Source organism: Labrus mixtus, chromosome 4 (assembly GCF_963584025.1).
Source record: "Labrus mixtus chromosome 4, fLabMix1.1, whole genome shotgun sequence".
Lineage (NCBI taxonomy): Eukaryota > Metazoa > Chordata > Actinopteri > Labriformes > Labridae > Labrus > Labrus mixtus.
In genome coordinates this window covers 17,217,228-17,243,783 of record NC_083615.1, presented here as the reverse complement: position 1 = coordinate 17,243,783, position 26,556 = coordinate 17,217,228, and the positions used below count along the sequence as shown (strand labels likewise).

The 26,556-nt window shown below is 44.2% G+C and overlaps 1 protein-coding gene across 1 annotated transcript in view; it reads right to left on the bottom strand.

The window, feature by feature from the left end:
* The window catches only part of LOC132972966 (metabotropic glutamate receptor 8-like), a 139,491-nt gene that overhangs the window by 80,074 nt on the left and 32,861 nt on the right, over positions 1-26,556 (bottom strand). Inside the window, exon 3 of the mRNA XM_061036127.1 lies at positions 8,414-8,630. Within this exon, the coding sequence (XP_060892110.1) occupies positions 8,414-8,630 (217 nt within the window). The remainder of the gene's footprint in view (positions 1-8,413; positions 8,631-26,556) is intronic.

The window sequence follows — 26,556 nt, the reverse complement described above, 5'->3', positions numbered from 1 at the left end:
AGAACAAATAACTTCAATTCATTCATAATTTGATTTTTAGCCCCCTAAACACAAGATGATGATTTTTCTGTGATATTTAAGGTCTTGGTCTTGACTCGGTCTCGATCCCTAAGTGTCTCGGTCCTGACTCTTTCTCAGAGCACTCTGGTCTCGGTCTCTGTTAGTGTGGTCTTGACTGCAACACTAGTAAAATCATCCACACACTTTACAGCGTGCTTTGGCCGTATACGGGAAAAGAGTACGAGCGGCAGAACAAAATGGCCACAATGCAATCCCAAAACTCCTCAGCAATGAATCTCTAATCAATGCTCCTTAATAGATATCTACATGTGCATGCAGCTAACAATCTGCTTCTAGACATCTCTCAATACCAACTCCATTCCTGCTTCTGAGAGTTTCCTGTCAGACTGTCAGAAAAAAAGCAAAGGGAGGAAAAAAACAAGATGTGGCTGGATTCCCTTTATCGCTCACCCCTGGCTTCACCAGAGGAAGTAAGCTGTTGTTCAAAGAGGCAAGATACAGCAAAACACTTTCACTTTGGCTCTTATCCTCTGAACACCTGCTGTCCAGAGCATGTAGGTGCTAGGTTTACTAGATGACTGTAAATACACACAGAAAAGGCACACACTCTCATACACTCTGATTGAAAGTCCATCAGATGAAAATATGCGACCGAATGACAGGTCAGAAAATGTCACATTCCTCTGCTTCCTGTCCATGATATTTCACTCATAAAGCTTGAAAAGCAGCTGAGTGTCTGTTTGTGTGTATCAGTGTGTGTGGGTGTGAATCAGCTGAGCGTGCAGGAGGTCGGGTTCAGGCCTCAGAGGAGGAAAAGCCTGCAGCTGATGCAGAGAGTTCAAACACTTCAAAGGCAAACAGACAAGAAAGATGTTTAATCTCTGCTTAATGGGATTAAAGAGCCGAGGAAACCATTATTGAAACACACTTTGATATTTAAAATGTTTGTGAACTCTGATCCAAGAGAACGTCCAGGAAAAACTATTTCAGTTCATTTTCAGTGATGATGTAAACGCTCCTGTAATCGGAGACAGCGTCTCCCTGTCAGAGAGGTCAGTGACTCGGCTCTCTGGGAAAGCTGCTGTCATGAGCCAGCTGGCCTCAGCACAGCTCAGCATGGCACGGCTCGGCTCGGCCTGGTGGACAGAGACACCTACAAGTCAGGCCACCTGGGCTCATTACAGAAACAAAAGGAAGAGGAAGCCTGGTGTGAGCATCCAGACTTTCAGCTGCTGCTGCTGCAGAGTGCTGCTCCAGGTGTCTCGAATTGATTGTGAACCTGGAGGATCAGCAGAGAGACGCACAGAGACGCTCAGAGGAGACGATTAACATCTGGAGGATGAAAAGAGATGAACAAAACAAAGCGAATCAGGAGCGAATCAGGATCAAACAATGACTGCAATTAGTGCTGTCATGATACCAGGATCTTAAATGTTGGTATGATACAAGTTAAAACCCAACTGATACCTGTTGCTATACCAGGGCGACACAAAAATAGTTCCTGGTCACCCCTCATTGGGTAATTTATGGTGATCAAAAATTGCAGGCAAACTTCTACACGCTGTCTAAATTGCACAACAATGATGTCAACATATTTTTAATCTTTCCTTGAACCCCACAAATATGTCGGTCAACTTTATTGAACCCGATTAAATTTATTATGACATCGTCAGGGTAGACTTTCTCACTCTTGCAGCTTCGAGTGCACTTTACCAAATCCTCCTGGCCTCAGGTGTAAAATCATTAGTTTTAAAAGGTGGAACGATCTCCCAGCAGCCCCTGAGGACCAGCTGATGACATCACAGAGGGCCAAGTGTCTCTCCCTACCTGTCAGCTGTGCCAGAGCTCCGCCTCCTGCAGGTGAACACACCTTGACCTGCTGACAGGACTCAATTCAGAGGGAGATGACCGTTTGTATTAGTGTGTGTGTGCGTGTGTGTGTGTGTGTGTGTGTGTGTGTGTGTGTGTGTGTGTGTGAGCTCGTCAGTGTGCTGCAGGGAGATCTGCAGCTGTTGCCATGGAGACGGGATACGGGAGGCGATGCTGTGTTATGTTGCAGCGATTAGCTCAGGTCTCTTGTCGGCTGCAAGTTACATACTTCAGGAACATCTGTCATATGTCTCAGCAGCTGGATCCTCACACCGGGAGGATGACATCATAAGAGGAGAAAGTAGGACATTTCCGGACGAGATGTACTTCCTCCTCTCACTCTTTCACCAACTCCTCCTGTTGTGTGTCCACACGTCTACTTCCACCTCCTCTTCTTTACCTGCTGCTTCTCATTTCCCAGCTCGCTTTTTTGTTTCCACTACCTCCTCTCTTTCAGAATAATTATGCGTCAACCTATCTTCATAGTCCTTACCTCTATTTAATCTCTCTCCCGCCCATATACCCCAACTAGTTTCCATCGTCACTTCTTTAACTCCTCTACTCTTTCCCTTATACATCCTCCTCTCCTCGCACTATATCATTCTCCCTATCTTTTTCTCCTCAATCTTCTCCTTTCCTTCTCTAAACATCCTCCTATCCTCCTCTATCCCCACTTGTTTCCTTCTCCACAACCTTACCTCGTCTTTCTTCCTTTCCCCCTCTATTGAAACATTGCTCTGTACAGCCTCCTGTCCTCTTTTCCTCCCAAAAATGCATCCTTTCCTCCTCTCTCTTCTCTTTTCTTCCTCAGCTTAGTTTCCTCTCCTGCATCATTTTCTTGTCCATTTTCTTTTTTCCTACATCTTCCTTCTCTATATCCCATCCTCCTCTACCATGTCAATTTGTGTTCCTCATGTCCTCATGTTCCTTCATGTCCTCCTGTATTAACTATACTTTGAGATTTCAGAAACACAGGACAAGATGTATAAAATCCCTTATGTGCAAGCACCTAATAAGATTGTACCTAGCTGGGGAATGTAGACACAGAGGGGTTTTCAAGTGGGCACCCTCCTTCCTCAACGTTTCGTTGATAAGCCCACGACGTCTCAGGAGGGCTCAACGGTGAATTCTGGCGTCCCAGAAACACCCCCCTCTGTGTCAACCTGGACTGCTACCTTGGGGCCCAGCAGGAGTCCTGCCTCTTCATCCACAGCCACTGGCTGCTTCTCTCTGCTTCCTCCGACATAGATTTGGTTGCTGCCTTCAGGATCTGACCTCTGATTCCTAGGTCTCTGAGCAACCTCATTGTAGATGTCGCTACGAACCCCCTGCATCCCACTTCCACAGGACGAACTTCGGTGTTCCAGCCGCGGAGTTGTGCTTCTGCTGCTAACTCGGCATAACGTAGCTGCTTCCGCTCATATGCCTCGTCCACTGAGTCCTCCCAGGGTACCGTGAGTTCAACAATGAAGGCCTTTCTAAGAGAAGGAGACCAGAGTACCAAGTCAGGCCTCAGGGAGAAGGTTGCGATCTTGGGGGGAAATACGAGCCGACGACCAACATCAACTAGCATCTTCCAGTCATGGGCTAAACGAAGCTGGCCACTTTCCGGAGGAGTGGGTCTGCTCCTGGTTCCTTTGGCTCCCTCACAAAGACAAAGATGGTAGTTTGCAGGGTGTTAGTTGCTGATGGTGGTGCAGAGTTGGTGGCTGCTCGTTTGCTTCCAGGGCGGAGGCAAGGCATTTAAGGACATTATTGTGACGCCAGGTGTAACGTCCCTGAGTGAGGCTGACTTTACACCCTGTAAGTATGTGTTTGAGGGAGGCTGGCCTGGAGCAGAGGAACAGCCTTGATCTTCACCCACCCATTGCTGAAGATTAATCAGTGTTGGAAGGACGTCGTACGTAGCTCTAATGATAAAGCTTAGTCGGTTTGCCTCCATGCCCCAAAGGTCCTTCCAGCTGATCTTCCTCCTCTCTGCACTGTCCCTGTTGGCCAAGGGAGACTGCCTTGGCCCACCTTGTCGCTTCCTCTTGGTGGCGTACTTCCTCCACCACCATCTTCCTCTTTTCTGGAGCTGTGGCTCTGTTCCAAGTTGGGCGAGTAGCTGTCAACCCAAGGCCTCCTCTTCCTTGCTGAACATGCCCCACAATGTCTGCATGTCTAAGGGCAGCTGTTGCCTCCTCCACTGCTCTGGCTGGTCTCTATTTGCGGCCTGCTGCCAGGGTCGGTGCATTTTTCCTCACCACTGCGTCTCGGGATTCATTCAGTGTCAACTGAAGTCTCACTTTAGCACATTTGAACTCCTCTGTGAGACTGGCAAAGGGCAGTTTAAGGGCAAAATCTCCATAGAGGCCTATGGAAGTGAGGCAGCGTGTGACTCCAAGCCACTTCCTGATGTAACCTGTGACCCCTCTTTCCAGCTTCTCCACTGTTGAGGTTGGGACCTCATAGATTGTAAGGGGCCACAGGATCCGAGGAAATAGGCCAAACTGTAAGCACCAGGTCTTTAACCTTCCAGGCAGCTGGGTGTTATCAATAGCCCGTAGGCCACTACCAATATCCTTCTGCAGTTGTTGTATCTGGTCTTTATCTTTCAGGCATGCATCATACCACCTTCCCAGACTTTTGACAGGCTTCTCGGATACTGTTGGGTCTTCCCCAATGAAGAATCTAATGTCAGACAGCACTCCCTTGACAATAGAAATGCTGCGTGATTTAGATGGTTTTATCTTCATGCGAGCCCAGATGATATTTTCCTGCAGTTTTCCAAGCAGCCTCCTAGTGCACGGGACGGTGGAAGTCAGAGTAGTGATGTCATCCATAAAAGCTCTGAGAGGAGGGAGACGCAGGTCTGAGGTGAGGCATCCACCAACCACCCACTTTGAGGCACGGATGATAACCTCTATTGCCATTGTGAAGTGAGATGGTGCATCCTGCCATAATGCCTACTTCCAGGCGTTGCCAAGAGGTGGTAAACTCAGAGGTGGCAAAGCAGAACTGCAGATCCTGGAAGTATGCTTTTAGGATAACAGAGTATTTATGAATCTTAAAACCTCTTCTTGCAATTAAACTGACACTCACAAAAGCTGCGCAGCACTTAAAAGATAACTGAACAGATTTAGCATTTTGCTAAACTCCGACTCACTGCTTTTTAGCTAGAAATCGAACCCAATCAACGCATAGACGAGGTAACATAGTACCTCTATATTCTGAGATATTCTTGTTTCTTGTTACAGGCTGGCTACATTACCCCACAATCCATCTTAAGTCTTTTCCAAATATCCAGGTGTGTGATTCTCGTAGCAGCTAATGTAGCTGGACTTCCTGCAGCAGAGATTAGCAGCGGGCTTCCGAGCTCTGGCTAATGTTCTTCCAACAGAACTTTTGATTTTCAAACTTCAGTCTTCATCTCCAACAGCTGCTGACTTAGCCTAGCTATCCTGTAAACCCTGGATGAGTTTAGGCCCGGTTTTGAGCCCTTTTCTTTGTGTGTTTTCCTGATATTGTCATTGTTGTGATCCTCCCTTAGTCTGCTGTATGGTTCTACCTACAGTATGTCTTGTAAGTCTTTGTTTCATCGTCTTACTTTAACCCCGCTCAGAGTGTTGACTGTGTCACTTTCCTTTGGATATCTATTCAGCGAGCTGTTTGTTGCCTTTCTCTTTATTAATGTCATTGTCTGCATCTGGGTCCTCTTTCTTTATTTGAAAACCACAAAAACATTACATAAAAAAAAGTGTCATAACTAAGCTCAGCCATCATCACGTCTTGTACGTTCATATTGATTCTGCAGCGATGTAATATTCTTGTCTCGGTCAGTGAATTTACATTGTGGAAGCACGGGTCAGAGGGCAGTCACATACACAGCGCTGCGCCCCCCCCACCCCGCTTGCTCCGCTGATACCGTCTCGCCTCTGTTACTACCTCTGAAGACGGTGCAGAGGCGGGGTCACGTCGTCCCTGCATTACGCGTCCACAACTTTCAGATTGAAGGCCAAACGTCACACGAGCTGAAATCTCGAGGCTTGAAACGGTCGTCTGAACAGGGCTACTGACTTCTACACGTGGCAGAAACTCCACTACACCTGGCATCACACTTGATGAGGTGTAAAGTGTGTTTAAGTTAAAGGCATTTCAATCTCGTTATTACTGCAACACAAAGAGCCCTTTCACAGCAGCAGCTCAACATTTTCAACACGTCTCTTACTACAGTTAGTAATAAATAACATTCATAGATCACCTTCTGTTGGGTTCAATAATTAAGACAAGATCATTACATCCAGGAAACAGTTTATTCGTTAAGAAGTTCTTTCCAAACACACATTCATTAAAGCTAATCAGCCTTCAGCTCTGATCAATACTTCCTCTGATCACTGAGTTTTTTACTCGGTGAGCCGTGCAGCCGACGAGAGATTCCACAACATCAGACCTCATTCCTGTTGATATAAATACATATTCAGGCTGCTAATGAGCCTTTTCCATGTGTGCAGCAGTCTGTGTGTGTGTGTGTGTGTGTGTGTGTGTGTGTGTGTGTGTGTGTGTGTGTGTTTTCCTCTGTGTGTGTGCAGACAACAGCCGCAGCGGAGATGAAAGCTCATTGATCCCACTGAGGAGCCCCAGCTGCTCTCTGCACAGCGTCTCCTTATTAATCTGACGCGTTTAAACGCGGCGATCGCAGCCATTCGTCATGATTACTGCTGCTGCCGCCATTTACACACTGATCACAGCACTGTCACATGCACAGGTAAACATGTAGGTATTTCACCGCCAACATACCCGGGTTAAAGTGACAAAGAGAGACAGAGTGCGACAAAGTGGAGAATAGAAATTCAGGTTTTTTTTCATATTTTATGATGTTATTGGAGGAGTTTTGTACGTCCAGCATCACAACTAAAGAAACTGTTTCTGTGTTTATAAATTAAGTCAGAGGAGTCACATGAGATGCTACATGTTGCTCATTAGTGATCAGACATATCAACACAGTGACGCTAAAAAAAAAACATGTATAGGTCTGATTAAGTCTTACCTCTGAAATGTACTGAAATGTAAATACTGACCTCCCTCCTCTAAAGACACATTTTGTGTCAACTTTAAGGCGAGTTTGCAGAGTTTCATATTAAAAAGAAAGCTACTCTTAAAGATGACTTCAAGATCAATGGGGGATATGGGCGGCAGTAGCTCAGTCTGTAGGGACTTGGGTTGGGAATCGGAGGGTCACCGGTTCAGGTCCCGGCACGGACCAAGTCTGGAAATTGGTCTGGTAGCTGGAGAGGTGCCAGTCCACTTCCTGAGCACTGCCGAGGTGCCCTTGAGCAAGGCACCTAACCCCCCCCCCACCAGCTCAGGAGCGCCCGCTGTGGGCAGCCCCCTCACTCTGAGACATCTCCATTAGTGCATGTCCATAGGATCCTGTTTGTGCATGTGTGTGTATTTCGGCCTATGTTTGTGTAGCATGTTAACTAGACAGAGTGTAAAAACGAATTTCCCCTCGCGGGATCAATAAACTATAAATTATTATTATTATTCTATGCAAAACTGCGATCTAAAAATCTGTTATTTGCAAAGTAGAAAATGTGTGCGTTTTGTGTTTTTTCCGTGTGTTGTCTTGTAGACTGTCCTGTGAGATGCCCTCATACTGATGGTTTAATATTCGGTTGATGTTGTTTTCCAGTTACAACCTCCAGACTTGAACAATGAAGCTACATTTTTTTGTGTAAAAAAAATTGCAGTTCCTTGAGTGTCCACTAGAGGCCTGCTGCAAAAGCTGAGGAATCCTCATTAGGTCCCATTTTTAAAATGTTCGTTTGTACAGCAGGAATAAACATGTTTCCTGGTTCACAAAGCGTCCTGTCTAAGTAGCTCATGTCTATTCTTTCTATTACTAGTTCATTTTTCAATTAAATTTGAAGGGTTTTTCATAAATCAAATCAAATTGTTGCCTTGTGTCGTGTGTTATGTTTTTAAAACCGTCTCAAAATTGAAAATCCTCTATTGTTCTCCAGGAGTAACTTATCATGGTACAAGGAGAACGAGAGACAAGAAGAACGACTGAACCTGAACTCAACTACCACCCCCACACACACACACACACACACACACACACACACACACACACACACACACACACACACACACACACACACACACACACACACACACACACACACACTGCTCTCCTACATATATCTGTTTCCGCTGATGAATTTCAACACGGCTCTTACAATCTAATTAATGTCGGAGCTCGTCTGGGAGCGATAACATTTTAATCAGCGCGAGCGAGGACTGATTGCCTCACAGTGACCGGACGAGGAGAAAACAGCGACGACTTTCTGCTTTAATTATATCCAGAGTCAATTACACGACCTCTCCTCCTGTTCACTCATCAACGGCCGGCGAGCCTGACGACAGCCGCTGTGACAACCCGCAGCTTAAACGCACGCCATCAGCTGCTCCCCTCCTCTGACCTCCATAACGAGACAAACTTCATCGATTTGACTTTTATCTGCACGGGGTTTCCTACCCGTCTCTCTGGAGATCTGGACGAAGGCCTCGACGCCGCTCTCTCCGTAGTTTCCTTCGGAGGCCAGCGTGGACACGTAGTTCCAGCCCATCGCCGTGACGATGTCCAGCATAGCCTGAGCCTGGTAGGAGTCCGGAGGAACCACGCGGGAGAAGAAGTCGTAGCGCGTGTTGTCGCTGAGCTCCGGGGCCGTGGAGGCGTAGCTGATCTGAGGAATCTGTGGAGACACGGGGGGTAAAACAACAGTGATTTAAGGGCATGTTCCTGGAGCATACCACAGCACATTTCAGACCAGATTTTTCAAGTCAAACTTACAACAACAGCAACAAATTGCAATCCATATCTTTAAGAACACAGGGTTATTTTGTGTGTGGAAAACAAAGGCGATTATATCCAAACCATGTTCAGTCTCTTTTTGGCAATTCTTGTTCCTTTAACCACTGTTAACATAGTGAGTTCAGTTATCAGGTCTATCTCTCATTCATCCCTCTCACTCACATTTCTGCTGTCAGTCTCTCTGCTGTCATTTTCTGGGGCTGTCATTGGGTGATCATCCCTCATAACCAATCACATGACGTTCCTCCCTCACTGTCAGCTTAGCCGCACTCTGCTCCCTCTTTTAAATACAATTCTTTCTCTGCCTTGTTCTCATGTTTCCTTAGCCCCTCCACCGCCCATCTTTGTGGATTCATCATTCATCAATTCTTCACACATCCGGTCTCAACAAGTCAGCAGCTTCACCAACACCACCATGGTCTGGACTCCATGGGGGGGGGGATTTATTCTGTTGCTGATCATAATCGACAAGTTCCAAACGCATAAACCACCCCATAGAGTCCAAGCGCCAAAGATCTTATGTTAAGACTTGTTTCCATGTTACCTATTATAATAAATAATAGTCGTTATTCACTCCTTCTTTATTCAGTCTCTCCTGATTGAACTGACATTTAACATCTTAACGTTTGAACACACTTCAAATGTATTTATTTTTTAAACAGAACCGATTTTTTTCAAATCAAAATTCAGATTTCTTTAGAATTCAGTCTCAATCATCTTCTGTTGATTATTACTCAGGCAAACGTTAGCAAAGTTCACACGTGATATCTCCCAACCAGCCACACCCTCGGCTCATCACACTCTGATTTAACTTTGGATAAGCAAATTAACACTCTCTCTTTTTTGACTGACTGAAATGAATTGTTGTCATTTTGTCTTGTTTCTTTTCTTAAAGACATTAAAGTTGAAGGCAGTAGAAGGCAGGCGGACATAAAAACCTGACCAGCAGCTGATGGAGCAGATTTAAGGTCAAACATCGGGCTGTATATTTGGTGAGATTTAAACCGGTCCAGTCTGGACCTTAAATCCTGACCTTCCTCTGCTTCCTGTTGTTGGGTTTCTTGTCAGAGTTGAGTTAGCGATCTGTGCTGTGTGAATTAGAGAGGCGGATCAGATCATAGATCCTGCAGCAGACAGGCCCGACAGACCCGAGCCGAGCTGGATAATGGTCCTTTAGAGACAGATTGAAGGCCTGATTGATTTCACTTCAGTCAAAGGCCGGTGTGTCGGGCCGATCGCCGCCGGACGCCTCATCAGGATTCACAGAGGAGGAGCAGGAGGAGGGAGGAAGACAGACAGCGCGGGGTCTGACGGCAATACAAACGTCAGTCAGATCGACAGGCTGCAAATTACAGGGCTTTACTGTAAATACAAACCTGTCTGAGAGCTGACGCTGACGCTATCGCAGCGCTGCAGGTTTAACCGTCAGAGAGGAGCTCCGCTTTGTTTTCTACACAACTGAGCACAAACAACACAGCTTTACGGACTTCTTTAAACACACATCATCACAGTCTTTAAAGTGTCCTGAGTGTCTGAGCGCTGCCTGCCTGATTACTTTGGGGTTTTAAAAGTTCCACTTTGCATGAGAGAGCAACAACAGCTCCCGAATAGAACTGCAAAGTTTCTATTTTCTGTAATGCTCTCCAGAGAGACTCATCAACACTTTCTGATCCAACCGTAGACTGTAAATGTTGACGTCACCCATCTGTTACAGCCGGGGATCCGGAGGCTCATTGTTCTAACTGCTCTCCATTTTTCAAAAGCATCTCCAAAATGTGTCCTAGTTTGACGACGTTCATGGAGTTGTTTGCTCACAATGAAATATATGAAAGTTATTTTCTGTGTGCCACGGACTTTTGATTTATTTCACCTGCTGGTACATAAAACAAACACACCTACACACCTACACACACACACAAGCACACCTACACACCTACACACACACACACACACATACACACACACACACACACACACACACACACAGGGTTTATTAAAGCAGCCGCTGCATGAAGATATAGTGGGGAGCCTCCATTAGCATTAATGATGCATTGTGGGATGAATACACAGCAGCATCACTTATTGAGGCTCAGTCAGCGGGGGCTCCATTAAAACACACTCTGCTCCTGTAATTAAAGGGCCATTCTGCTGTTTTTCATGTTTCAACCCATAGGGTCACTGCATGTTGACCTTTATTTACAGGACGGACAAACTCGACGAACTGCAGGATTTTGCACTTCCGCATCGGCTTCATTTTTCAACACCGGAGGTTTCCGCTTGGAGTGAACATGCACTTTCTAACACAACTTCGATAGGTCGAACTGAGAGTCTACTCCTGGAAAGAAAAAGACAGAGGAAGTCGACCTACAAGACATCTTTCCTGCAGCGTGATATACTGAAGCATCAGAACAGAAAAAAATAACAATATTACACTTTTGATTTGTATGGAAGCCCTGAGAGGCAAGTGTCTTTTCTAGATTGTTTTCTCTACTTTATCGTGTCTTTATGACTTAAGCTGGCTACACACTAGATCATTTTAGGCTTGATTTGCCCCCTTTGACAGTCGGGGGCGTGGTCCGACTCCTGGCTTGACGCAACCGATTATTTGTCCAAATATTCCTCAAGTGTGTGGTGTCACATCGATTATTTTACTGCTCCCAATCGAGTCGGAGCCTCTCCAGTATCTTTGATAATTACGATACCATGTCGGACCGCTTCCAAGGGAATACCCGCAGCAGCCAATGCAGACTTAAAGCAGACTTAAAGACTCACCAATCAGATGCTGTGTTCTCTGACAACTCACCCTCAAACTGTATAAAGTCGCACATAATCCTTCTTCTCAGCCAGGATCCCGTCCTTATTGTTGTTCTTATTTTCTGTTTTTTTCACTGCATAGCAGAACACAACAGGAGAGCCAGCTGACAACGGTGATCGTCCTCCATATTTGTTTTTCTTCTGAAGTCATGTTTGATCACACGGGTTTGTGAGATATTGTGTCTGTGAAATCGTTACTGCAAACAGCAGGTGTGCGGCCTGGCGGTCTGGCTAATCCTTCGTCTACTGTGTGCGTCCGTTCAGAGGATAATAATGTTAAAGTCGGTTGAAACCGTCCTCCTAGCTAGGTTAAGATTGTGTGTTATCGCTGAGGGCTTCTGTCGGTGTAACTGTAAGAAAACCTCAAGTTTTCGCAGTAATCATCATCATAATAACGAAAATAACTGAGATGGGGCTGTGAAACCAGCTGGAGTCACACACAGCTCTAATGTGCAGTTCAATAAATCACAGAGAGAAATCAAACTTGTGCCCCACTGCTGCCTCCTGAAGGAGTCCCTGCCTCCACTGGAGGACTGCAATTTTAATTAGTGGCTTAATTGGACACCCCGCTGATCTGAGAGCGAGACACACACACACACATACACACACACACACACACACACACACACACACACACACATACACACACCTCCATCCTTACAACAGTGCAATCAACAGCTTTAAAAAAAAATCACTGGGAAGAAAAAATGAGGCTCTTGTTAAATGTAAGGATTGATCAAAAAAAGTTCCTTTTAACTTAGCCGTCGATGCTCCGTGAATGTTTATTTTAAGAAGAGGTACCACAAACCTTAAAATTCTTATCTCGTAGAATCTCGTTTTTTCTGGCAGGATAGTCATAGAAGATATATGAAGGCTCTACGTCACGCCCGAGCTGCCTACTACTCCTCTCTAATCGAGGAAAACAAAGGCAATCCTAGATACCTTTTCAGCACTGTAGCCAGGCTGACAGAGAGTCATGGCTCCATTGAGCCTTGTATTCCTCTAGCCCTCAGCAGTAATGACTTCCTGAGCTTTTTCAACAACAAAGTTCTAGACATCAGAGACAAAATTGGTAACCTCCTGCCCTTACCTGGTGCGGATACGTCTGATACGGCAGAGACAGTTCCAGGACCAGATATTAGTCTCGACTGTTTTTCTCCAATCGACCTTTCAGAGCTATATTCCATTTTTTCTGCGTCGAAACCGTCAACCTGTATTTTGGACCCAATCCCAACCAAGCTGTTTAAGGAAGTCTTTCCCTTAGTTAGCAACTCTATATTAGATATGATCAATATGTCTTTACTGGCAGGCTATGTACCCCAGGCATTTAAAGTAGCGGTAATCAAACCTCTACTTAAAAAGCCTACTCTAGATTCAGGAACTCTAGCTAACTACAGGCCTATATCCAACCTTCCTTTTTTCTCGAAGATCCTGGAGAAGGTGGTAGCTAAACAGCTGTGTGACTTTCTCCATGACAACAGTTTATTTGAGGAGTTCCAGTCAGGATTTAGAGTCCACCATAGCACTGAGACTGCACTAGTTAGAGTTACAAACGATCTACTTCTAGCCTCAGACAGGGGACTTCTGTCTGTGCTCGTCTTGTTAGATCTTAGTGCTGCTTTTGACACCATTGACCATCGGATCCTGTTGTACAGACTGGAGCATTTGCTTGGAATTACAGGGACTGCTTTAAGTTGGTTTGAATCCTACTTATCAGACCGATCTCAGTTTGTACATGTTAATGATGAGTCCTCTATGCACACTAAAGTTTGCCATGGAGTCCCACAAGGTTCAGTGCTTGGACCAATTCTTTTTACATTATATATGCTTCCTCTGGGAAATATTATGAGGAAACACTCCATACAGTTTCATTGTTATGCAGATGGTACTCAGCTTTATGTATCAATGAAGCCCGATGGCACCAGTCAGTTATGTCAGCTAGAAACGTGCCTTAAGGACGTTAGGACCTGGATGACCAGAAATTTTTTGCTACTTAACTCAGACAAGACTGAAGTTGTTGTGCTAGGCCCTAAGAACCTCAGAGAGACTTTTTCTAGTGATTTGACTGTCCTTAGTGACATCAGCCTGGCATCTAGCACCACTGTTAGGAATCTAGGAGTTCTTTTTGATCAAGATATGTATTTTAGCTCTCACATCAGTCAAGTTTCAAGAACAGCCTACTTTCACCTTCGTAATATATCCAAAATCAGGAATATCCTGTTGCAAAATGATGCAGAAAAACTAGTTCATGTATTTGTTACCTCCAGATTGAATTATTGTAACTCTCTTTTGTCAGGGTGCTCTGGCATATCTCTAGAGACTCTTCAACTGGTCCAGAATGCTGCAGCTCGTGTACTGACCAGAACCAGGAAATGGGACCACATCACTCCTGTCCTGGCTTCTCTGCACTGGCTCCCTATACAGTCTAGAATAGAATTCAAGATCCTTCTTCTCACCTACAAAGCTCTAAATGGCCAGGCACCATCTTACCTGAAGGAGCTACTAGTGCCGTACTGTCCCTCGAGAGCGTTGCGGTCCCGGAGTGCAGGCCTGCTGGTGGTACCTACAGTCTCCAAGTGTACTATGGGGGGTAAAGCCTTCAGTTATCGGGCTCCTCTCCTCTGGAACCGCCTTCCAGCCGGGGTCCAGGAGGCAGACACAGTCTGTATTTTTAAGAATAGACTTAAAACTTTCCTTTTTGATAAATCTTATAGTTAGGGCTGGTGCTGGTGTAGACCAGCTCTTAGTTATGCTGCTATAGGCTTAGACTACCGGGCTACCCTGAGCTCCTCTCTCTCTCTCTCTCTCTCTCTCTCTCTCTCTCTCTGTGCATATACAGTACATCATATTACTGCATGTATCTATCTATAAATCTCAGTCACTAACCACCTACTTTCCTGGGAGCTCTTGAGCTCTCCTAGGCTCCTCAAGATCGTCGGTTGACGGCCTGCCAGAACTGATATATAATATATAATATAATAAAAATTGATTGATTGATTGATTGATTGATTATCTGCAGTTTTAGAGCAACCTCATTGACGTCAGCCATCGATGGCGTTCACCATGTTGGTAATTCTGTCTCAAACTAACTTCAGTCAGTCAGCCGAACACCAAGGAGACCAGAGCTGAGGCTATACATGTCAGGCAGAACAGCTACGTGTGTTATTGTGAATAAAGTTTATCCTTCATAAAATCAAAATGGATGAGTTATAAAAAGAATCCACCTCCCTTACAGTGTGCCGAACGAGACATGAGCCTGTCAGACCATTTCTTTTTTTCAGGCTGTAAACATTTTAATTTCTGCTGTATAAACTGACATTTCCCTAATGGGTGTGTATGTGACGTTTGGGGCTTCTGAAACCTCTAGTGGACCTTCGAGGAACTGCAGGTTTTTGCAAAATAAAATAAGACTTATTTTTTCCAACCAGTGGAAATGCCCCCTGCTGGACATTAGAAAGAATGCAGGTTTAAAGCGCTTTGGCATTTTGAAAGCAAGAGATACAACTTGAGCTTTATTTCACATATTGACCTATTTTAAGTTATCTGTAATCTCACTCTCTAGGGTGGGTTGTGATTTGGTGGGTTAGAGCTCAGGGCAGATCTTGACTTCAGTGTTGATTGTACGACCTCTGATGTTCATTTCTGTTTCCAGGTTTAAAAACACTCATCCTATGGGTAATGTTCCTGGACAATAAGGCAGGTTTCTCCTCATTAGTGCTGAAGTTCTAACGAGATCCACGCTGCAGAGTGAAGATGTTTTGCTTGGGCACACATTTTATCAGCTGTATTGAAGGTACAGACTGTGTGTCTTTGCCCAGAATGTAAACTGTGAGGAGAATAGATGTTAAAAAAAAAGTCTGAATGCACCAGCAGTTATATATGTTTACAGTGTGAGGTCTGAAGAGGCAGCAGTTTAAGGGGGGAAAAATAAGGTGGAGGTCTCAGTGGGACAAAAGCTGAAGTGATCTGGACCTGATTGTGGACCCGCTGTGACGCGACAGCAGCAGCTGATGGACTCTCGGCGGGCGAGCGGTTGATAGATGGCGTCCTGACAGCACTCATTACCCTCAACACTAGACCTTTGCTTTATCCCGCTGAGCCCTGACCGCAGCTGCATCAGACCGGGTCTCACACCGAGGACAGATTTCTGTGAGTGGATGTGTTAACACGTCTTTACAGCGGAGGACACGTCTGTCTGTTTTCTGCCGTCTCAGGGCGTTTGTTTGACAGTGACTGATGCTCGTCATCCCGAGACAGCCACCAGCTTTCTGCGCGACTGAACGATGAAAGAGGAAATCCATCTGTGGTGACAGCACACGTCCATCATCGTTCAGCCCGCGCTCTGATTGTCTTCTTCAGAGTAAACCTCTATTTACTGTCATCTCTCTCTTTCCTGGACAATAAACAGCTTCGCCTGCAGGTAAAATCCTCCATGACTCCTGCTGTCGCTGCTGGCTTTCACTTAATGTTTCTGTGAACAAATTCAATTCAGGCACAATGACTCACTGACGCACCCTGATATAAAGAAATAAAACCCTCAACAGCCAGGCAGCTGAGTTTCCTCTAATTAAATCCTTAATAACTCTAATGAAAGAAGACACGCTCTGTAAGGTTTGGATACACTGAAACAAGTTTATGACAAACACTTCATTTATAATTTGCACATTGAATTTAAAGCATCATTCAAAACGAGTCATCCAAAGTTGGAGGCCAAGACGAAAGACGAAGTCCTGAAAAGATTTGATTTATTTTTCCGCCTCCCTAACTCATCAAAAAGTGCTGCTTGGTCAATAACCAAACCGAATCTGAATAGTGACATTCATCACTCATTTCTTAAAGGTAGAGTCATAGGGCTTTCACACTTACAGAAATCTCCTGAAAAACGCAGGAGATTATCCAGAGGAGCTGTTTATGTGAACGCAAACAGCAAGTCAAGTATCTTTCCTCTGTCGATAATGGCACTGACCCCTTGATTTCACTCAGTCACATGATCCTGATTATTTTCATTCCAATGCAGCTCAAGGTTTAATTTTGATTACATAGTTAAATAGCCTTTAGCAGAAATTATGGACAGAATCTGTAAACAGCCCTATGGTTTGAGGTCATAGGTCAGACACACCTCAGGAGAAAAAGACAGCACGACTTGTGAAAAATAATTACACGGATGAAAAGATTTGAAAATGTCACGGCCAGCGGTACATGAATGATTTATGTGAAGGCACGGGGCTGTGACATCGACAACGAGGCTCTCCAGATCCAACACTGTAAGAGCTGCTCTGATTGGTCGACATCTTTCATTCAGCAGCTGAGCACACGCAACAGTGTTTGAATTAAAAAACGAAAAAGTGTCAATCTTATTGAAGCACTTCAGATCCTCAGTGATATAAAACCTGTCACACACACACACACACACACACACACACACACTCCGGTGTAACACAGCCTGACATGAACTCAGGTCACACATCTTTGAGGATGTTCATCTTCTGAATCTCTGAGTAGAGAGAGAGTTGAAACAGAGTTCAGTGGGGTACGAGAAGAGACGATGAAATAAGAAGAGATCCTTCGTCAGCATCAGAAGAAGAAAATCAACCTCTGTTTGTTTTTTTTCTTTCCACTTCTGAAGCGACTCGCCGTGAACCGAGAGACTTCAGACGTCTTTGAACTTTCTCAGACGACACATAAAGTCATGAGCGTCTTGCTGCAAACAGTCAGATCGCACACACAGAAGAGAGAGAGAGAGGCCTACAGTTTAACACGCGCTTTAACACACGCTCTGAAAATAACTCATTTCAACAAGACCTCCAACCCGCAGAGCCACAGGAGGATTGTTCCTCCCTTCAGATACGAGAGCATCATCTATTGAGAGCCTCAGAATGACTCTTTTTCACTGAAATTGTGGAACACTTTGTTAAAGTTTTAGAGAGGTGTCACTTTAGTTTGATCTACACAACAACAACAAGTGGTCATATTACAGCCATTTCAAGTTTTATATCTAACTAAATTATGCAATCAGCTGATTTCTGCAGTTTCTCCCATCTGATACCTGCTGCCACTCAAGGCTGTGACTTTACTCTAATTATATAAAACTAGCAATAACATATGAAATTAAATGTGTCCAGCCCATCACCTAAACTCTGTCTGCAATATAAACCGTGGGTTCATGTAAAAGCTTTGTTGGTGTTGTTTGAAGTAGAGCTCATTCTTTAATCATTGGGTATCCTGTGCTTATCTCACCGTGCCTCTTTCCCATTACTGATTATTCTATATTGGCACTATGAATGTAATTACCTTTCTCTGCACTCGTGCTTTTGCATTTCAGCCAAACTGCAACTGTTGTCTCTTTGCTTGTACGATACAGTTGAATCTAATCTTATCTCATCTAATCACCTCCTCCCCTGTGGACGGCTGCAGGGCGCCTCTGCATGTAGCCGAGGAAACGGAGATTTAATCAGTTTTGCGGTCTGGCTAATGAAGACACACATTCATGGCTGAGAGTAAAATGTCTGAAATCTCATTTGGCTTTTATCTTTAAAGGGAGCACTTGAAAACTATGTTGTTGAGTTTGTTGAGCTCCATCAGCTCGACCACAGGGAATAATTAGACCGGAGGTTCAGGTAAAAAAAACACGAGGAGCAAGTCTCTGATAAACTATTACACATTCCAGTTTAAAACATCAGGTCAATTCAAGAGAAACGCTCAATTGCCTTAGTTTCTTTTTATATAGGATATATTTAGGTTTTTCACCAATGTCCACTCAAAGCATATAAAGCGGGGGTCTGCAATTGACAGCCCGGGGGCCACATGAGGCCCCCCTCCTCGGTCAATGCGAGTCAACTTCCAATATCAATAAATGAAGTAGCTCAGTCCATAGGAACTTGGATTGGGAACTGCTAAGTCTTCTGTATAAGCCCAGGTGGGGATCAAAAACATATGGAAGTTGGGCTGGTGGTTGGAGAGGTGCCAGGGTACTTCCTGAGTACTGCTGACGTACCGTTGGGCAAGGCGCTGAACCCCCACCAGCTCTGAAGCGCTCCCTGTTTAGCAGCCTCAGTCTGACATCTCTCCATTAATTCATGTCCACAGCTCCTGTTTGTGCGTGTGTGTGATTCGGGACTACATGTTTGACCACCATGTCTCCAAAGAGTGTAAACCAGAATTTCCCCTCAAGGACTGAAAAACGTATGTAATAAAAAACACCAAACTGTAAACATGAAGAAAACGTGACTAAATTAAGAATTTCAACTTGAGTTGCCAATAAATAAATAAATACAACACCACAGACAAAGACCAATAACAACAAGAAAGATGGACTACTAAACTAATTATCTTTTCTGGTGTATGTTTTGTTCTTTGTAAGACTTTAACACAACAGGCTGTAACTGTTTCTGTAAAAAAACAAAAAAAAGACACGTAAGTAACATAAACTTTAGTAGCTGACAAAAACTCTGTTCTGACATTTCGCCTGACTATGATTATATTTCATCTGCTTTGCCGCTACATCCACGTCCGCCATATTTGCTACTTTAAATCGGTTTAAAACAACTCCTAAAGTCACTTGTGCGCTCTCTTTGGCTGGGGTGAACATCAGCCCCAAGAATCGCACACTCACTGCAGGACGTAGTGTCTTCTTTTACTGCTTGTATCTGCACTGCAAGCTACCACATGCTAGCACAAGCTAGCCACCAGTTAGTTTGGTGGTATGGTACATGCCTGTGCAACAGAAAGCAGGATAACTCCGCATCCGCGACCCTCATTTTTGAACAAGCTCTATCCTTGTGGTGTTTTGCCTCACTGTGATCACATTTCCTCTTCTTTTTCACTACGTCAACATCCGTCACATTCCCCAGTTTCTATGAAACCACTCCTAGACTCACCTGCATGCTGTCATTGGCTGGGAGAAACAAAACCAGCTTCCCCCGCCCAGAAACATCTAGATTCAACCAAAACAAAACAAAACATGAACATCCAGTCAGAGGACAGGGTCACTGCAGACACAGTCACTACTACTCATGTATGGAGGCCCAGAAGGGATGATTGGACAGAATTACTTATGTATGAATCTATATATATTTTTTTTTTTAAAGAAGCAGCAACTGAATCTCTGTAGTAGGCAACTTTATGCAGATTAAACACAAAGACAACTAAGAAGCATCTGAGGGAAGATGAAAACAACATGCTCAAACAAAATGAAGATTGAAATACTTAGAAAAAGCTAAAATAATAAGTAGTCGAATTATACTGAAAAATAATTGTTCCAATGACTAAAAGAGGAGAAAATGCTCCAAAAGCATGTAACCATTACTTTCATTACCAATAAGAGCAAATTGAAGAACAGTTTGCAACAGGCATATTTCCCCTCACATTGTTCCTGACAAAACAGATTAGAAGAGCTTTCTCTGGCATGTTGGAACATCAGCTGCTCAAAATCTTTATCAAATCTCTGAATTATGATGCTGACGATAGATCTCCTTGCAGAGTCTTCTGCAAAGTTTTCTGCAGATAGCAGCCTGACAGAACTTTGGCATCTTCACTAGAATTTAAAGTAAAGTTGGAAGTTGGGGCGAACATTGTGAGATGTTTGTAAAGATGCCGAACAGGATTATCAGGATTCACTGTCGGCCGTTCGGTGCCTGATTACACAGCTGTCCTCCAACTGCTTAAAAAAATGCTTTTACAGTCTCTTTCCCCGAATTCTCTGAGGCTGAAATTTATATCAGAACAAATGCACGGCTATTATTTTCCCCTATAAATAACTCAGACCTGTCCTCAGTCGGACGCTTCTCGCTGCCAACATTATTCATCTGAGAAACAAACCAGCCGGCAGCCAGAACTCGATACACTGAACCGTCCTCTTGCTGACTTTCTGAGCTCCATCCAGTCTTGTCTGAGACCCGTCCGAACCCAGAGGACACTGTGTGAAAAAGTGTCCGTCCTGCTGCTGGCTCAGGCTTCACAGCCAGCTGGTCCTGACGCAGCCAGCTGGCTTTTTGGCCTCTGAAAACCAGCGGACGCCAGCGTTCACCTGGTGTCAGCACAGAGGAGCTGGAGCCAGGACACACCGCACATGATGCCTCCTCTCGGCTGGCCGGTCGGCATCCAGACACCCGCTGAGTGTGCAAACAAACAAACCATCTTTTAATCCTTAAATATCAGATTCTGTCCTCCTCCTCGCGTTCATCTCATCTGCGCCCCCCCCCCCGGGGATTACATAAAGTGCTCAACTTTGAGGACGCTCCTCCAGCTCAGAAACATTTCTCTCCACTCCTGTTCAGCCATCAGCTCAGAGGAGTGTGGAGAGGAGCTGCTGCATTATGGATATAATACAGTCAGATATGGAAGTACCTGTGTGGGTGTTTGTCGCCCTCAGACAGTGTGGAGTGGAGTGATGATGGAGGAGGAAGTGAATAGACTGCGTGGATTGCATGTGTGAACAGCTGTTTTGCAGGTTTCAGTCTAATTAAGTCCCACAGAGGAGACACGAAGGCCTCTGTAGATTTCAAACCGACGATCTGGTCCAAAGTTTTAAAATATGCTTCTGCAGTTTAGATTAAACATTGCATAACATTGATGGAAATAGAAGTTGACAACATTTAAATAATGTATTTTTAAAGGTTGTATGCAATGATGTACTCAATAATTTATATAAGTAAGGTTTTCTCTTTAGTGATTGTAGATTTTTTTCTGAACAAATAAAACAGATAAGTAAACCTTAGTGAATATCATTCACAATTTCCACATAGTGCCATGGTTTTGCTCCCTCAGAGGGCGAGCGCCCTGCTCTACTGGGTCCGTTTCTAGAACATTAGCGTATGTTGCTTTGTCTTTCTGAGGTTGCTTTGTTCATTCGGTGCCTGTTTTGACATAATATTGATAAAATAATGGAAAATACCATCGTGAGTCTATATTGTGTTTGATTTTGCAATTGACTGGACGCTCTGTGCGTTTCCTTGTCTGACTGTGCGTACTTGCAGCAGGCTCCATCATCAGTAGAGCATAGTGGTGATGCTGGCACGCGGCAGAGACAGACCACGGCGCTCGCTGTGGAAACACAATCTTTGACTTGAGTGGCAGCAAACGGCGGTGTAGTGCGCAGCACTAACGGACCGCTGCTCGCACAGAGGATGTGCAAATTGGATGTAATTGTTAGTCATTAGTCTCCCTGATTTCTAACTCTATCTACTGTCCTATCTGGTTACAGGTGACAACAATCAGAGATTCACCACCAGTAACATAACGACCTGCTGTAGCTGTAAAGTATCCAAAGCCCTGCGTTCGGTTCAAAGACCAAACCAATAGCCCCTACACGCATGCGCCTCCTTTGGTGTATCGTTTGATGACACAGCGTAAACTGCACCTGCGGGATATACTGCCTCTACTTGAACTTCCACCATATGCATGTTCAGTTCGTCTCCGCTCCGTCAAGGCAGCGGGACATACCTAACATGCATCTGGTGGTATTGAGCAGTTAGTCCCCTCCCTCTGCAGACTCATGATGTCATGAACGTCAGCTTACTTTGTCGTGTGCTCCGGTTGGACAATAGTCATAACTACAAAACTGCCCCATAGAGGGCTTTGTTTTCTTATTGTGACAAACATCATCAGACAGCAGCAGGTAATCCTTCCTATGAGCTGCTCCTCTTCAATATCACTGTTTTTAGATGATCATAAATTGTTGAGTTTTAAAACAATAAAATAGGAAACTTTGAATGATGAAATATGAATAAAAGGCTCTGACTTTGCAGACAATTCTGGGACTGAAAATCTTTGCGATGATCTTCTTAAAGTAGAAACTGTTTCTTTCTTTGAGTCACTTTTTTTTTTTCTCTCACAGTGTCGAGTCGACGGGGAATAACCAACAGTGAAATCTCTCTCTGTCAGCAGCTGACAGCAGAACCAGGCTCCGGCAGCCTTTTCTGCATTGTAAGTATATTTTTACATGTTATTTATCTGGGATGTCCCACTTTAACACACAGCCGGGCCTCAAACAGGGGATGACCCAGTTGCTGCTGTGGAGCCTCAAACGCTCTCAGAATTTCATATTTGTTCTGACGACTCACATGATCAGAGGAAAAAAAAATCAAAGTCTGCTGAGGAATCCGATCTGTGTACAGTCTTATTATAATATAGCATTGGGTTCTATTCAGTGCAGGCAAAGTTAATCTTTCTCCCACTGGACTGTGTGAACTCTTGTTTGGGAGTGAAAAACATGCCCAAAAACACTCTTGAATTAAAAGCTTGAAATACGAACTGTATGAACTTTAAGCTGCATACCTGAATGGAGGTCAGACCTACAAGCTTGGTTAAAAACATTGAAGGAGGGGCGCCGGTAGCCTAGTGGTTAGTGCACGCGCTCCATGTACGGAGGCTGTGGTTCTCCAGGCTGGTGGCCACGGGCTTGAATCCGACCTGTGGCTGCTTTCCAGCTTGTCATTCCCCACTCTCTCTCTCTCTCTCCCCAATTTCTGACCCTAACCACTGTCCTGTCTCTAAAAAAAGGCATACAAATTTTGAGGTAGGGGTTGGGGAGGAGCTGAGATAGGGAGGCGGGGTGCTGATGGGCAGTGTTTGATTTGGTCTCAGAGACGCTAAAGGTCACATACGGTATTATGCACACTTCACTGTGTGAAAAGTCTGTCTACAAACCCCCCAATGATGAGAAAAGTCCATCCTCTCCGTCTTTTGCCTGCTCCACTTTTCAGAAAAGGTGTGCTCAAACAGGCCGTTTGGAGATTTTCCCTTCATGACATCACAAAGGGCAGTAACTCCTCCCCCAGGTGGGTGACACTCCCACAGCTAGGTGTTTGTTCTGATCATTTTAAAAGTTAAGATTACTGCGATTATGATGCTAATTCTGTTAACCCAGTAATAGTCATTTCCATTGTGTGTTAGCATCAAGCTAATGAACTAACATGTTCCTCCTGGTCCATCTGTGAGACATTGTCCCCTCACCCTGGAGAATGATGCACCACCACTGGAAATGTGGATAAAAGTGTCAGCCTTAACATACATCTTTATTCTTTTATATGTATTTTGGGCTTTTTAAGCTTTTATTTAAAGAAAGGAAATTGGATGAAGTTGTAAATCAGGGACAGAGAGAGTGGGGAATGGTCAGATTCGAACTTGGACCGCCTGTGTCGAGGACTCTCACTAACCAGTACTTACAGAATTAAACATTTTACTCGGTGCAAGTGAAGTCAGTGTAACATCAAATCTAAGGGTTCGATAACTCTCTCTTTCTTTTCTTCTTTAGAGTTCTGAATTCTGTTCTTGGTTTGAGCAGATGGACCAAAGCTGTGTTGGGAAGTATCCGTCTGAAGTCAGAAGTATCTGGCAGGATTACAGCGCGGCTGAGTCAGCACAGAGGAACAAACAGGATCCAAAGAGATAAAAACAAACAGTGAAGTTCTGCACAGAATAATCAGCTTCAGTAGCTGTGAAGGAGGAGCCGCTTCTCAGCGGTCTCATTGGATCAGAGAGTGAGACGGTTCAACAAAGACAGACTGTTTACAGAGCAGGAAACATTCAACCACAGCTTTCTGATTCTCTCCCTCTCTTTGTCTGATAGATGCACCAACCTTCAGCAGGTATAATTGGAAACATGCCGCGGCTCAAAGACATTAGCATATGAAAGGATGGGCTCTTAGCGTAGAGCTGAAAACATCATGAATACAAAGTTTAATCGTTTCAGCTCATCTCAGCCTCCAGAAGCAGCCTGAATGAGATGTTGTTGGTTTTATGTATCACTTTACCCTGATAGGTCCGTCAATGTTTATGTCTTTCTAATGCGTGGCCACCACTCGTTAGCTCCAGCGGTAGCGTCAACAGCAATTCATGACCACCTGCCTGCCCCTTTGCACTGCCAGAACCCCCTTCAATGAGACATTTCCGACATATTCTGGGTGGTTAACATGCACAAACAGCTGAATGTGTCGACCACGATTTGATCCAGACTTTGTGTGTCAACAATGTAGTGTTTGTGGAAGCATCTTTATACATGTTAGTAACAGTGATAACCTCTATTCATACAGCACTTTTTGTAATTCAGGTAATACAGTGAGCCACAGAGAAAGCAAATTAAAACCGGCCCATCATATAAACATAAGCAAAGGTCAGGAATAACAAACATTTATGACATAAATCAACATTCAAATCTAAGTAAAATCAGGGAAGGCATTCTGATAAGAAGGGTTAGGAAAGTGATCACTGTCTCAGTCGACCTGATTTCCTGGAAGACAGATCTCTGCAGATTTTTGGAGCAAATAATGAAGAGAGTGAACAAGTGCACAAAGATCTAACAGGTCCAGGCATCATCAATCCCTCCTGCTCTCTTGCTGTGAATTTTCCTGAATATTTTCTGCTGTGTTTGCACATCTGCTCACCCTGACTTCTTGCAGAAATTTTACTAGGAGGGGAAATATCTGTTTGTTATCTTTCACATATGCAGCTCCTCCTGACAATTTCAGAATAATTTTCGGGAATTAATGCAAGTGTGAAGAGGCTTTATGTCTCTGTTTTTTTTTTGTCTCAGCATCTTCATCTCTCGTTCTCTCTTCCTCTCCCTCTCTCTCTCTTTTCTTCTCTCTTTTTCTCGATATCTTCAACAGAGACGTGCGGCTCGGCCTCAGAGGAAACAGACGTTGTCCCTGAACGCCGGCCTCAATGCAGCTGATTACTGACCATTCTTTACATGACAATAGGCCGCCACTGCAGGCACATTTAATTGTCGGGTTTTTGGGGGCGACAGTGAGGTGAGAGCAGAGTCTCGTCATTATGTGTGGGTGAGCACCGGATTTCAGCAGGTTTAGAGGAATAGAGGAAGAAAATTATCACCTTTTAGAAAGAGACATGGACATGTTAAGTGTTGCTGTAAGGTGTTTCACTTTTAAAGTACAGAAGCTGCAGGAAAACTTTCTCTGAAACATTTAGACTTTGTGTTAAACTGATCTATTTCGGGTTTAAGCCCATTTTTAGAATTTGTTAAACATTCACGGGATAGTTTGGTAATTTTTAAATGGGGTTGTGCAAGGTATTTGTCAGTAGTAAGTATATCAGACACAGGAGATGCTGGTCAGCTCGACCCCTTTAAGGGGGGACCAGCTAGAGTGCCAGCACAGAAGACAGGGGCGTTGGCATGGGCCCCCCTTGAAATCTTATGGGCCACCCCAGATTTCTTGACTCTGATTGGTAATTTTCCTTGCCAGAGGTGGGACGTACGTTGAAATCCACCATTTAGGCTGTGTTGCACCAAGCAGCTCATAGTTTTCAGTCAGCAGATATTTGTTTGAAATGTTTTTAAACACTTTAAATCGTCCTTAAAGAACTAAGATAGACGAGAAGTTTTTTGAGCTACATGACTCACAGCACTACTCTATAGGTGTCTCGGACTGACAACATGAAAGGTAACCATGACAATAATATGGGATCTTTAAGCCAATCAACTTGTGAACTGTATGAATCAGCCTGCATGACCTCAATTCTTTGTTAAAGTTCCTCATTTTGAACACAGCTTTCTTTAGACTCTCTCACTTTCTGATTGAATTTCCTTCAAATATTAAACTCTCAGTTCATCATTAAGGTCCAGCCCAACACTAGATGTTATATTCAGTGTATTTTCAGCCTGAGCTCAGACCATCGCTCACACATTATAACCCTCTGAGTATATTTCTGCTGCAGTTTAACAGGATTTACAGGATCTTTTCTGTCCTGGTGATGTTGTTTTGGCGATCTTGATGGTTCCCCCTTCATGGAGTGGAGTGGATCTTTGAAGTGGGCTTAGCATCCTCCATCTTTTTTAATAATTACGAGGGAGGGGTTTGGTGCAGTAAACACAGTTGAGAAGAAGCTAAGAAATGGAAAAGGAAACAATCTAAAAGTCACCCATACATTTTTCATGCACAAAAACTACAAATATTTGTCACTAGTCTTGAAAAAGATGGTCTCCAACAGGATCAAACATGAACAATGTAATCCACCTTTCATGTTCTGGTTTT